This window comes from Dipodomys ordii, unplaced genomic scaffold, assembly GCF_000151885.1.
Source record: "Dipodomys ordii isolate 6190 unplaced genomic scaffold, Dord_2.0 Scaffold164, whole genome shotgun sequence".
NCBI lineage: Eukaryota > Metazoa > Chordata > Mammalia > Rodentia > Heteromyidae > Dipodomys > Dipodomys ordii.
The window spans coordinates 3303545-3318679 of record NW_012267380.1 but is presented as its reverse complement, the minus strand read 5'-3'; the positions used below and the strand labels follow the sequence as shown (position 1 = coordinate 3318679).

The 15135-nt window shown below is 38.7% G+C and overlaps 1 protein-coding gene across 1 annotated transcript in view; it reads right to left on the bottom strand.

Annotated features, from left to right (window-relative positions):
• The window catches only part of LOC105998471 (contactin-associated protein-like 3), a gene marked incomplete at its 3' end in the record, with an annotated part of 148775 nt that overhangs the window by 127898 nt on the left and 5742 nt on the right, over positions 1-15135 (bottom strand). The window contains exons 2-3 of the mRNA XM_013033181.1: positions 14024-14134; positions 2201-2394 (exon numbers count right to left, since the gene is read on the bottom strand). Of these exons, the coding sequence (XP_012888635.1) occupies positions 2201-2394; positions 14024-14134 (305 nt within the window). The remainder of the gene's footprint in view (positions 1-2200; positions 2395-14023; positions 14135-15135) is intronic.

Genomic DNA, 15135 nt, shown 5'->3' with positions numbered 1-15135 from the left:
CCCCCCCCCCCGCACCAAAGTTGTAAAGCTCGTTTTTGACATGACAACTTGTGGTAGTAGATTTGTGCTTTCATTTTTTTATTTATTTGCCAGCTTGAACTCAGGGCCTGGGTGCTGTCCCTGAGCTTTTTACCACTTGAACCACAGCTCTACTTCTAGATTTTTGGTAGTTAATTGAAGATACGAATCTCATAGCGTTTCCTGCCTGGGCTGGCTTCAAACTGTGATTCTCAGATCAGCCTCCTGAGTGGCTAAAGTTACAGGAGTAATTATGGGTGACTGTCTGTGTTCTCATGTTTTCAGGCTACCTAAGTGCTTCATCTCTAAGCTATCACCTCAAATATATTATCTCTTGATTAATGTTTACCTAATCCTGATATGGGCTTGGTTTTCTTTGAGTTAGCTAAACATTAACACCTATTTCTGATCATATGTGGCATCTGCTTCTTTGGGGACAGCTCTAAAAATTCTTTCAGATAAATTCTCTTCCATTTTCTTCTTTCATCTACTGCTAGAGAATACATTCTTGATTCAACTAACCATTTCTTGGCACACTAATAAAACATTCAGACATTAGCATAAGCTAGTGATGAGGCTGAAATGGTAGCAATTGATTATTCCATATATATTGCCATTCTGTCACCTTTTAACCTTCTGGTTAAGCTACCTTGCCAAGACAGGGAAAAAGAAACAGCCAACAACTAAGCTAAACAAAGGCAAATTGTACCATTTGTACCATTTTGTGGTATATACATAATGTAAAGCATACCGTTGTAAACGTTTTATTTTACTTGTTGTGCCAGTCCTGGGAGTTGAACTCAGGGACTGGGTTCTGTCCCTGATCTTTTGTGCTCAAGACTAGTACTCTACCACTTGAGCCCAGCTCCACTTTTGTTTTTTGTTTTTTTTGCAATTGGAGAAAAACAGCCTCACAGACTTTCCTGCCTGGGCTGACTTAGATTTCAGCCTCCTGAGTAGCTAGGATTACAAGCATGAGCCACAGGCACCTGGCATTAACCATTTTAAGTCTATAATTAAACACCATTAAGATACTCACAATCCTGTGAAGTCATAACTACCATCCATTTCCAAAACTTCTATCATCTGTACATCCATTTTGCTCTAACACCTGTCTCCACCCTCTAGCAACCACGTAAACGACTACGCACTGGTGGCTCATGCCTATAATCCTAGCTACTCAGAAAGCTGAGATCAATAAGGCTGTGGTTCAAAGTAAAACCAGGAAGAAAAATTCATGAGACACTTATCTGCAGTTAATCAGCACAAAACCCAAAGTAGCTAAAGTGATAGAGTGCCAGCCTTGAGCAAAACAGCCAAATGAGAGCATAAGGCCTTGTGTTCAAACCCCAGTAGTCAGCATGCACATGTGTACACATACACACACACACACACACACACACACACACACACACACACACACACACACACAAGTAAATTTCTTCTTTTGATGACAAATCTGACTCAGGCCTCACCTCCCACCACAAGCTCCACCAGCCTGTTACAAATATTATCCAAATAGCTCCAACATCGTTTCTTACAGCCTCTCCTTCAGAGCACATGACTTACAGGCATTAAATACTGAATCTGTAAAGTAGTACATATATTTGAATATTCAGAAAGCTAAGCCAATGAACATTTAAATCTTTTCAAAGAAGTTTAAACACATACAGGTAGAAAATATGTCACTGATAATTTAAAATGGCTACAATGCCTAGGAATCCCAAAGTGAGCTATACACAGTACAGGAATGAAAAGGGCTCCAGGAATGAAAAGGTCAGTGTTGGTGTTAGGGCAGGACTTGTGTTCCTGAGCTCTTGTAAAGCTCACTGATTTATCAGAGAACACAGAAGCATGAGTTTGCTTGTTTAAGCAATGCCAAAGCAATCCAAACTGCTATTTATCAGACCCCAAATACAGTAGGCTGTCTGTGACTAATTCATCACTTAGACATAACACTATGGAAAGGACTAATGAGAAGACACTCAGTATTCAGTACATTAGCAAATTGTTGTACTTAGACTTATCTCATAAATAGGCATGAGCAGAGTGTTTTAAAATTCCACTTATATTTTACATGCTTCTGGGCTCTGTTTCAACAGTTAGTCTGAGAAGCTGCAGGACACAGTCACTGAAATACTTGGCAATCTGACAGACAATGTTTCTCAACAGAGGAACATACCCAGATGCTTTCTTCTTGTCGATATTGCTTCCAGTTCCTCCCGCTGTCACTGGACATCAGGAGGTAGCTGGTCACCCAGTTGGAGCTCCCATATCCTCCCTGGGTGGCCACAGCTGTAACTTTCATTCTCTCTCCAAGATCAATCTGCAGCCACTGGTGTTGATCTGATACAAGGGGTGTCCAGCCACCAGCTCCTATTTGTGGAAATAGAAATGAGAAAATAGTATATTTAAAATATAGCTCTTCCTTCATTTCACTCTTTAAAAGGATGAGTTACCAACAGCTTTATGGTGACAAAACTCATTGAGAGTTTTCACCATGCTTATTCAAGCTACTATGGACTGATTCAGAAATACAACCAAATATATAAAGTGCTGCAAAAAGAGTCAGACTATGAAATCTTAATTGAATGAATGATCCCTTCAGCAAAGAAAACATGCTAGCCCTTTCTATCTAAGTAATTTTGAAAAGCTCAACTTGTTTAACTAGATTATTAAGAATATGAACATAAATTTAGAAAGATCATAGCTTCAAATTATAGAATATATAACATCTCATAATTATAAATATATAACATGAAAGGGAAAATAGATGAAGACTACATTAATTTCTCTGATATGAAGGTTATAACCCTCCTCCTGACTTTTTGGTGTCCCTTCAGTGTCCCTCTAAGTAAATATTCAGCAGGCAGAAAACTGAACACCAAGTGAACACATCTATGTCTGAAGTGTTGCAAGGTATTATTTCAGTCATAAGAAAACAGAGAAGCCACATTTGGAGAAGTTGAAGATATGGGAGTTTTTATTGAAGAGCTGGTGGCTGAGAGCCACCACCCTCCACCCAAAAAGGCACCAGGATGACTGTGAGAACACAATAACATGATGGAGACACAGTCTCCTCACTTCACAATGATACATTGTTGATGCCCTTCATTCTTATAGCTTAATAGGAAGTAAGTTATGTCTAGTCATCCTTCAGAATCCACAGGTAATTGCATTATACTTAATGCATTATACTTAATGGCAAAAAGCTAAAGCCATTTCCTCTAACTCAGAAACAACACAAGGATGTCCACTCTCTCCACTGCTCTTCAATTTAGTATTAGAATGCCTAGCTACAGCAATAAGACAAGATGCAAGTATAAAGGGGATTCCAATACGGAAAAATGAAGTAAAACTCTCCCTCTTTGCAGATGACTCCCAAATTACTAAAGCTTATTCGAAACTTTGGCAAAGTAGCAGGGTATAAAATTAACCCTCAAAAATCAATGGCTTTTCTGTATGCCAACAATTGGAAGAGTGCAGATGAAATCAAGAAAGCAACTCCATTCGTAATAGCCCCACAAAAAGTAAAATATCTAGGAGTTAACTAAAGAAGTGAAAGATCTCTATGATGAAAACTTCAAAAACCTGAAAAAGGAAATTAAAGTAGAACTTAGGAAGTGGAAAAACTTCCCATGCTACTGGATTGGGAGGATTAACGTCATGAAAATTGCTAATACTTACAAAGGCTAAATTCAGTGTGATACCTATCAATACCCTAACCTCATTCTTCTACAAAATAGAAAAGGAAACCCAAAAATTCATATGGAACAATAAAAGAACCCGAATAGCAAAAACAATCCTTAGCAGAAAGAACAGTGCTAGAGGAATATCAATACCAAATTTCAAACTCTACTACAAAGCCATAGTAATCAAAACAGCTTGGTACTGGCACAAGAACAGACCTCAGGACCAATGAAATAGAACTGAAAACCCAGAAATGAACCCACAGACCTATAGCCATCTAATCTTCAATAAGGGAGCTAAAAAAATAGAATGGAAGAAAGACAGCCTCTTCAGTAAATGGTACTGACAAAATTGGTTAATCACTTGTAGAAAACTAAAGCTAGATCCCTATACATCATCCTGCATCAGAATCAACTCCAAATGGATCAAAGACCTCGAGCCAAAGCAAACACCTTGAAAACATTACAGGAAGGAATAGGAGAAACCCTAAGTCTCCTTGGCACAAGCCGAAATTTCCTTAATAATGACCCAGAAACACAAAGGAAGGTTGGACAAATGTGATTGCATGAAATTGCAGAGCTTCTGCATGGCAAAGGACATAGCTAACAAGATCAATAGAAAGCCCACAGATTGGTAGAAGATCTTCACTAGCCATACAACAGACAAGGGCTTCATATCTAAAATATACTTAGAACTCAAAACATTAACTCCTCCAACAACAAATCATCAAAGAAACAACTGTCCCATTAATAAGTGGGCTAAAGACTTAAAGAGAAATTCCTCTGAGGAGGAAATAAGGATGGCCAAGAGACACATGAAGAAATGCTCACCTTCTCTAGCCATAAAAGGAATGCAAATCAAAACAACATTGAGATTCCACCTCACCCCAGTTAAAATAGATATAATCAAGAAATCTAATAAGAACAGATGATACAAGATACTATGTTGGAAATGAACTTTACAACTTTGGTGAGGTGGGGTGGGAGGATTGAGGAAGTGGGGAGGGAAGGGATGGTAGGAGAGAAAAAAGGAGGGAAAAACAATGTTCAACAATAAATGTACTCATTACCTTACTGATGCAACTGTAACCCCTCTGTACAGCATTTTTTAATTTTATTTTATTTTATTTGTGAACATACTGTACAGAGGGGTTACAATTACATGGGCAGGATAATGCGTACATTTCTTACCAAGCATTGCAGCCTCCTCCTTTGTTTACCCTTCACATCCCTTCCCAGCCTCCCCCCTCACCCCCAATCCCAATCCTCCTCCTTCCCACCCTTCCCCCCCCCCCCCGCACCGACGTTGTAAAGCTCTTTTTGGACATGACAACTTGTACTTCTCATTGTTGCAACAGGTCCACCCGTATCCTTAAACAACTGGTTTTTCCCCATCTCCTCCACAAGTTATACTGACATCAAGTATAGTGAAAGCAGGGGTTATACTGTGGGGGAGGGACATACAAAGCAACAAAGAGATAATCTTATAAATGCGTTAGAAACACATGCATGAAAGAAAAAAACATTAAAATACATATCTAAGGGTTCATTTTCCTGACATCACATTATCTGACCTTTTCTGCTTGACTCATACATATACTACATATTGCAAATAAGGAAAACCATGGGACCTATGTTTCTTTGGGCCTGGCTTACTTCACTTAATATAATTTTTTCCAAGTTTTTCCATTTCCTAACAAATGGGGCAATGTCATTCTTTCTGATGGAGGCATAGAATTCCATTGTGTATATATACCACATTTTCTTGATCCATTCATCTACTGAGGGGCATCTGGGTTGGTTCCATATCTTAGCTATGGTAAATAATGCTGCAATAAACATAGTTGTGCTGGTAGCTTTAGTGTGGTCTTGTTTGTAAACATTTGGGTAAATGCCCAAAAGTGGGATTGCTAGGTCATAGGGGAGTTCTATGTGAAGTCTTTTGAGGAACCTCCATACTGCTTTCCAAAGTGGTTGAACAAGTTTACATTCCCACCAACAATGCAGTAAGGTTCCTTTCTGTCCACATCCCCTCCAGCATCTGTTGTTGTTAGAGTTCTTGATTTTTGCCGTTCTAACTATCTCAATGTTGTTTTGATTTGCATTTCTTTTATGGCTAGGGGTGTTGAACATTTCTTCATGTGTCTATTGGCCATCCTTCTTTCTTCTTCAGAGAAGTTTCTCTTTAAGTCTTTCGCCCACTTTCTGTACAGCATCTTTGCAAGCGAATAAAAACTTTATTAAAAGTTAAAAAATTGAAAGAATAAAAACATAAAAAATTATGTTGTATTGTTAACCAATGACAACCAAAAATGCCTGTATATTTCAACAGATATAGTATGTTTTATTTTTAACTATAAAGGTGATATAAAAAAGGGTTACAAGTATATAAGTCAAGTAAAGCATGTATTTCTTTTTGGACAATGTCACCCCTTGCTTTCTTCCAGTTTTTCTCTCCCATCTCCACTCACAAGTTGCATAGTTTATTTTCAACACAGTGCCTAGAGAGTACCATTGCTACATTTGTTCACCCTTTTCCCTTCCATTTCTGTGCCCTCTTTTTCTTTTCAAAGATAGAGAAAGGAATCTGGGCACTGGTGATTCATGCCTATAATCCTAGCTACTGAGGAGGCTGAAATCTGAGGATCTTGGTTCAAAGCCAACCAGGGCAGGAAAGGCCTTCAGACTCTTATCGCCAATAAACAACTCAGAAAACCAGAAGTGGTGCTGTGGCAGTGGTAGGGTGCTAGCCTGTAGCTGAAGAGCTGAGGGACAGTGCCCAGAGTTCAAGCCCCATCACCACCAACAACAACAAAAAAAGATAGATAAATGAACAAGAAGACAAAAAGAAAAGAACAAAAACAAAGAAAAAAACTTACTTCAATTTCGTGGACAATTTTTTTCCAAATTATTTGCCAGTTGAAGCTTGGATAAATCTGGGTTGTGGAGGGAGCCTGTGAACCCTTAGAATTGATTGTACCTCAATATATATTTTTCATAATGAATTTTCTGATTTTTAAACTAAGAGATTTTAAACTAAGTAAACTAATTTCTTAGGTTACTTTGAAAGCCATTCTGATTTTTACTAGTAATTAATTTTGCTAGTAATTAATGCCTAGAAAAGAGCAGTGTTCTACAAACAATACTTTATATAGCAAAATCTGCATAAAAATACTGTTCCCCAGGGTTCTGATACCTAATTTGTGAGTCTGTACCCAGAACTAATTTATTATTTAAGTAGGAAGGGAGAGCCTTTAATGAGCTGCTAGCATTGACATCCTGCCTTGATGTTTAAGTGAGGAGGACAAGACAGATAGGTGACATGGTACCTGACAGGGAGGAGGGAAGTGCAAGAGCACCTACATTAGGACTTGTGGAGTTTTACTGGGGAGGTACAGACATCATTTGTCAACTACATCCTCTATGCATAGCCCTGCACATAGGTATAGCTGTGTACTTAGTAGAATAGAAAGCATCTGTAAGCTTTAGAGCCTAGATGCTAAGATCTCCTCATTTGCTTCAACAAAAATCTGTGTTCAATACTCAAAATTTTGCTAAGTGCAATGATGTAGCTTTTTTCTAATTTATTATTCCTTTTTGTTAAGAGTTTATGCAAATGGGTTTCAGTTCCACAAGTCAAGTTAGGAGCACTGTGCATCTTGATCAATGTCACTCCTTCCACCATTTGCTCTCATCTTTCCCCAGTCCATCCCTATCCTCAAGTTACAGTTAGATTTTTACATAACATTACATTAAATATAATGACTGCATTTGCTCATTTACCCTCCCTCCATTTGTGTGTCCCCCTGCTTGCCCTCCCCATGATCCAGTTCTTTGTTCCAGAACCTCAAATAAGGCCAGACATTGTGGCACCTGCCCATATCCCCACCACTAGAAGGCTATCTAAGCTTCCTCAAAACAAAACCCACTATCCATTCTTTAGTGGATTGTGATGCTAGTTGTTTTTACAGACCTCTTTTTACTTATTTATTTTATTTTGAAACCACTTTAGACTTACAGAAAAGTTAGTTTGAGGGAAACAAAAAATATCCATAAAGATTGATTAATTTGCTGTATTTATGTGGGGGGGAGGGTAATGTGTGTGTGTGTGTGTGTGTGTGTGTGTGTGTGTGTGTGTGTGTGTGTGTGTGTGTTGGTCCTGGGGCTTGAACTCAAGGCCTGGGAACTGTCCCTGAGCTTTGTTGCTCAAGGCTAGTGCTCTATCACTTGAGCCACAGCTCCACATCTAGCCTCTTTTTATGGTTAATTGGAAATAAAACTCTCACAGATTTCCCTGCTTATTCTAGGTTCATGATACTACAATCTCAACCTTCTGAGTAGTTAGGTTTATAAGTGGTAACCACCAATACTAGGCTCTGTATAATTTCTAAAAACTATCTTCTCCATGGTACTTTGAGAAAAACTGTGATGTTAATATGGAGATAATATTATTATGGACAAGTAAAAATTGTATATACTTGTTATGTACAATTCAATGCTTTGATAGATGACACATGGAAAGGTTCAACCAAACTAATCAGTGTATGTGTTATGAGAACACATACAGTTTACTCTCTGAGTAATTGCCAGGTGAACTGAATATTCTTAATAGCTATAGTTGGCATGTGGGCTAGTTTCTAGAGAGCTGTGGGGCAATATGATTAACAATATTATATCATCTTTATTATTAACAATATTAATACTAATATTACCATTAGCACCAGTCTTCCACATAAGACTCCACATTTTATTATCATTGTCCTTCCCACACTGCTTCAGGTATCAGATTTCCTCTGTTCTCCATTCTATGACAGAGTTTCATCTTTCATGACAAGGCTGGTATTTATCCAACACCTTCCTTCCCTGTTCTACTGTCTGTCTAAACACCCCTCATGTGGTAGGTGGAAGTCTGTTGGGTTCTGGCTGAGAGTACATAGCCTTGACTAAAATTCCTACTACAATTTTGTAATTATTATTTAAAGTTAAAAATGTGGAATGAAAGCTGAGAATGTAGCTTTGTGGTACAGTGCTTGCCTAGCATGCATCAAGGACTGGGTTTGATTCCTCAGTGCCACATAAACAGAAAAAGGCAGAAATGGTGCTGTGGCTCAAGTACTACAGTGCTAGCCTTGAGCAAAAGAAAACAAAAATAAAAAAAACTCAGGAATAGTGCCCAAGCTCTGAATTCAAGCCCCGGGACTGGGGAGAATGAGGAATGAAAACATTACAATAGAGCTCTGGCCTCCCTCAGTTCAATATTACCATGGGGGCAGACTAGCTAGAAATTGGGCTTGACAGTTCCTTGTACTTGGAAATTATACACTTGAAATGTTAGATGACTCATCTTAAATCTCTGAGAAATGGCTAAATGCCCCAAATTCTCATGGTCCTACTGGTTAATATTACAGTCCTCAATAACTTATTTATAGTATTTTTTGTATATGTCCATCTTTCTGTGGAACCTCTACAAATGAGTGCATAGAAATGAAAGGTTCAGCATGTTCCCAGAGAATAGCCCTGGAAGCAGCCTCTTCCAAAGGACAGCCACATCCCTACATCTCACATCTCTGCAGCTTTCCACAACTGCAATTAATCAACCTTGAACACTTCACCTCTAACCTATGGTGAGGAGAGGCTGTCAGCTTCCCAATTAAACTACTTGACTGTATTCACTAATAAAGCAATAAACCAGTGAGTCCCCTCTCTGCCAGGGCCCATTTGTTGAAGCAGGAACCACAGCCACAGGTAAACCCAGGTCTCTGCAGGTGAGGAAGCTGCGGTACACTGGCTTAGAAATATTATCTACACATGCTTTCTCTAAAACTTAATAAAATATTAAAGAGAGAACAGGAAATATATAAGCATTGTCCTGATGAATACTGAGGAGCTCAAGGCAGTTTGGGAGCCAACTCTCACCTAACATCACATCAACATGACATAACATAACACAGCATAACATCAAACCAAACAAAGCACACTGATGGCATTATAAAGGGGCAAGCTGAAGGGCAGCCTGCTACTCATTAGCAGTGTAAATCGTAGTTCTCAAGCTGTTCTGCTAGTCTTATCAAATACTGCAGATATGTAAAGTCCATGTAAGATGTAGTGGTCCATACCTGTAATTCCAGCACTAAGGAGGCTGAGATAGAAAGATTGTAAGTTCAAGCCCAGGTTGAGGCTACATTGGGAGACTAGCTCAAAAAGAAAAAAGAAAAGTTCCATGTAGAAGCCAAAGGGAGTCCAGCATTTGGTAATTAATTGGTCACCTCACCCAAAAGACTGGTTCCACAACTCGTCTATTGTTAGTGGCTTAGGCTGCTTCTCCACTGTCCCCCACCTCCTCCTTTCTCACCCATTCACAGAAGCGTTAGCTGAATTAAATACCAGGATTCAAAATAAAAGTACTTCTAGAAGCTCCCATTGCACAGAGCAAGGTTCTAAAGCCCAGGGGGCCCCATACACAGACAGCCTTTCCACATGATAGCTCTAGGGCTGGGATTAGCATTCAGGAAGAAATCTAGTAAGTACTGACTGATTCTCTCCATGCTCCATCTCATGCTGGAAGGCAATCAAGGATCCTACAGTGGTATTTTCATGGCTTGCTCATTGGTCACTTCACAATGGACAGAGCCACCAGGAAGAGTGCATTTTTATGTATATTTTGAAAAGCTAAGTAAGAAAACTAAGAAAAACACAACTCACTCTCTTCCTCTGAGGTACCAAAGTCCCTTCCAGATGTCACAGTGACGAGAAACAGCTGGGCCTGCTCTGGGTTACTCTATAATGTGCAGAACAGCAGCTTTAAGACCTAGTCTGATCTATAACATTTTATAAAGCAATAGCATTAACCTAAGCTGAGGATAATTGCCAGATAGAATAATTTTACATCTTCTTTGCATACATCAACAGTGAATATCCACTGTCACCTCATGAGGCAGGAATTGATAAATAATATGTGCCTACAAATAATCACGTGAAAATATATAAAATCATACCACAGACACTAAGCCCATGAGCTTACCAAACAAAACAGATATTTTGTTTTGTGCAGCTCCCTCATGTGAACTATAAAAGGAGTAATACCTAGTACAGGGACACAGCAGCACACACTGACCCAATATCAGACAATCCAGCTTATGTGTCAAGGATTTACAAGTGCCTAAGTCCCAACTCTATCCTGGAAGTTTCAGCTCAAGTCGATCCTAGCTTGATTTCACCCACTCACTTTTTCCTGAGGATAAAGTGTGCCTGAAAATCATCTCTAGACCCAGACTCAACTCTTCCTGAAATAAGTCCTGTACCTTGAACCAGAATTTCACTGCAAACAACTCTGCTATTTGACACCACCTGGCCTCAACAGCTCAGTGACAGCTCTGTGACTGGGCAGTATCTTATCTGGCCATAAGCTCTTGCCCTGAGGCAAGGCCTCTTTAAACCCTGTGCCCACCATTTTAACCCTTTCCTAGCCTATACCGCTAGTAAATTCAATTAATTTGAAGTATAAGGTGTGGTCTGAGAATTAGTATTAGTAATTAAGAACAATTAAGTACATTGTTAGTGCCCTAGGCTCTTAAGTATTTGGTGAATTAACATCAACCAAATCAACATATATTTCATATTTGTTGCTTTTCAATAAAATTTGATATTATATATGACATTGCTCACAACACAGGGGTTCTTCACCACAATCCTCACCTGAAACGACCTGAGGCTGTCTTAGCAGTGTGCTTTGCAGATGAGGAAAACACACCATCATTTTAGGATCCTGTGAGTCTTCTATTAAAGAGTAATTCCATTTTAGTGGTACCCATTCCTGGAATTAGACTGTTCTTATCAATGGCCTACCTGGATAATACTTTTAATGGGGGAAGACATACTGCAAGTTCCTATCTTAGTTCGATGTAACCGCTTGCTCACCTCTAGCAGAATCCTGACACACAGGAAGATGCTTCCCAAGGGAGATGAAAGGCTGACAGAAATTCACAGGTGTGGGCTGGGCCCACCTTCCTCTGACCAGTGATTAATAAAAATGACCACTGTTTCTGCTGCCCCAGGGTAGACACCACCCTAAAATATGTTATCATTTCACAGAAAGGAAACTCACTAAGGTGAAAACTGAAAATAAATTCATGTCTTCCTGAAGTTTTAATAAGGACAAGAGCAGAGATACACAAGGGACAAATTCTAAGTGGGCTAATGTGAAATAAAAGACAGTCCCATTCTTCAGGAGGTATAGCAGCTAAGCGAGAAATACTAATTGAAATTTATGCCAAACTAAGCTTCTCTCCAAGGTCACTGTAATATTTTTTCAAATGGGATTTCATCTAGCTACATGCTTTCCTCTCCCCATAATGACTCATTAGGGTTCCAGAACATGATATGGCAATTGGAGAGAGGGTGAGGGAAGCAGGGTCTTCCTTCAAAGATCAAAGGTGTCTTCAGGGAAGGGACAGTTAGCTCAGTGCCTGCTCCCAGGACACCTGCTCAGACCTCTGGGCTTAACCCTGAGACTTCTTTACCACTCTGCTTGTTTCATGGAGAGTTAAAGCCTTTTCTTTAGCTACTTTTTCTTGGAAAGAATTTCAGTTATTCACATGCAACATGAATGGATGTAAGGATGAAAAAAGCGGAGAACCCTGTTTTAGACTGGTCTAAGTGCTTGCTGACTGACTTCTCTGTGCCTCCAGCAATTTTCCAGAGCACAAGCTGTGGAGAAAGACCTGCTGTCCCAAAGACTATATACAGCCAAAAAGCTATCTGTTCGACTCATCCAACAGTAACTAAAGCAAGTCTAGCCAGTTCTCATCACAGGAACTCTAGGAAAATCACAATAAAGTATTTCAAATATAAACTCTCAGAGTATTTAATTCTACATTAAATGATACTAACCTGTTACCATCTCTACAATCACCAGCTGTTTCATTAGGGAGTTTCTTTGGTTGTTGTTTTTGGTTGTGGGGCCTGAACTCTTGGCTGGGGCACTGTCCATCAGCTCTTCAGCCCTCTACCACTTGAGTCATAGTGCAACCTGAGTCTTTTTCTGCTTATGTGGTGCTGAGGAATTGAAACCAGACCCAGGACCTCATACATGCAAGGCAAGCACTCTACCACTGAGCCACCTTCCCAGCCACATTAGAGAGTTCTTAATCTCCCTAATATTTAATTTAAACATATGAAGTAGCCCCAAAATAGGATGTAAACTTTGCACGGTCATTAAATAGACATGTTATAATGATATGTCAAATGTGAGTTGTTTTCATTAAATATATTGGAAATAAGTTAAACTTAAACTTCTACTTTGAATTTTTCTTCCTGGTGTTTATAGCCTCTACAGTAACCAGTGCTCAAACCAAGGGACCCAGACTCTTAAGTTTCTGTCTCTACAAGTCAGAAACATAATATACAAGCATTGAGTCTCTTTAAACCAAGTTCAGTGTTTACTCACATATTATTTAATAATTTGGAAGCTATTAGGAAGTTCAGATGTTAGAAAAGAAATTATTATTTTGAAAATATAATTTTAGTTGGCATTTGGTTTCATCAAAATGCATTGTACTCAAAACCTGACAAGTAAGCAATTAAAATCTCTTTGTACATCTACTTAGTAGAAGGAAGGAAAGAAAACAAGAAAGAAGGAAAGAGTAACAGTACTTGTAAGTTCTCAATGCTTTCAATTGTTTAATCTACTAAAGTGTTATTTGCTCAATAGAAAAAGCAATGTACTTAGTAATATTAGCTTGGCATGAATAGATTAATACATCTTCAAAGAGTGAGCCTGTACCTCCCTTCACATGGTTAGGATGGACAGGAATACTTATTTTCAATGCTACTTTTCTGGCTTCCTCCCACTGAGGTACTGGGACTCAGGCATCTCCCTATCACAAGCCATGGCTCCTACACATCACAGAGGCATCATGTGCTACCTTGGTTACTTTACCCAGTAGCTCTGAAATTGCCTCGTGTCTTTTCTTTATTTATTTTAGTTTTGGTGATATTTTTCTTATGATCAGCTTACTTTACCAGACACATGGTATTTTAAAACTAAAAAAGATGAAATAATTGGAAATAATCTATGACCTCAAATATTTCTTTTCTGGCTGAGTTTTCCTCATCAGCACTTATTGTCATTTAGTACAGAGGAAAGACACCAAAACAAAATAAACACAAACTTATTAGCAAGAAGAAAGCTAACAAATGATAACATGATGGGTCCTTTCCTTAAATTCATTATAACTAGTTTTGCAGCTATATGGAAAATAGCTAAGAATATAAAATCTTTGGAAAAGATCAGAGTGGATTGAAAATAGCAGACTCACCATCTCTCCTATGTAGACTAGCAAATCCAGGGCCGTGGCTGCTGGACAGAGCTGAGCTGCTGCTGAAGGATGCCCGGGGCAAGGCAGAAGTCAGTGGAGCATCGCACTTGCCTGAACAACAACAACAAAAACATCATCATCCCTCACAAGCTACAGACACACTGAGAAAAGTGTTCCTACCTCTACTTCCTCATCTCCCTTCATTTTGAGTTAACAGGGAGAAAAATGCTTGAATTTTAGCAAATGTCAATTTTCACTGAGATATGCCAGTAACTGCTAACTACAGGCTCTCATTGATTGTTAAAACCTGATTTGTAGCATTTGCTGTTTCCCATGGTGTAAGTATTTCAATTTGACCAGAATTGAACCTATACACGGGGTGTTACTAATCAACAGGTTGGAAAGTAATGCACAGTTTCACATATCATACAACATGTAAATAGAAGATATGTAAATAGACATTGTGCATAAAGAATAGGTGTCATGAAATCAATAACTAGTGGACAGTTGTGAGAATTTACTTCCATTTTGCTTAACTGAAATATCATATAACTTTACTTTGAAAAATGAATGGTTTGTAAAAGTAATGAATGGCTTATACTAGTAACTAAAACTTAATACCAACGACTGGTTACTGAATAGAGAAAGAAGTATTTCTTTCAAGATCAGGAACCAAAACTTATGTTAAACATTGTACCAAAAAATCTTACTAGTATTTAGAAAAAAATAAGTAAGAGCAGGAAATAAACTGTCAACATTTCTAGATACTATGATTGTGTAAACAGAATATCTAAAAGGAATTGTTCAGCTATTACCTTAATATACAAGAACTCAGTATACTTCTAAACATTATCTGTTGACATGATCTTGTATTTAAAGAATCCCTCAGACTCCACTCCCAAATTACTCAAGCAGATTCAAAACTTTGACAAAGTAGCAGGGTATAAAATTAACCCTCAAAAATCAATGGTTGGGCTGGGAAGGTGGCTCAGTGGTAGAGTCCTTGCGTTGCATGCCTGAGGCCCTGGATTCGATTCCTCAGCACCACATAAGCAAAAAGAAAAAAGCCGGAAGTGGTGCTGTGGCTCAAGTGGTAGAGCACTAGACTTGAG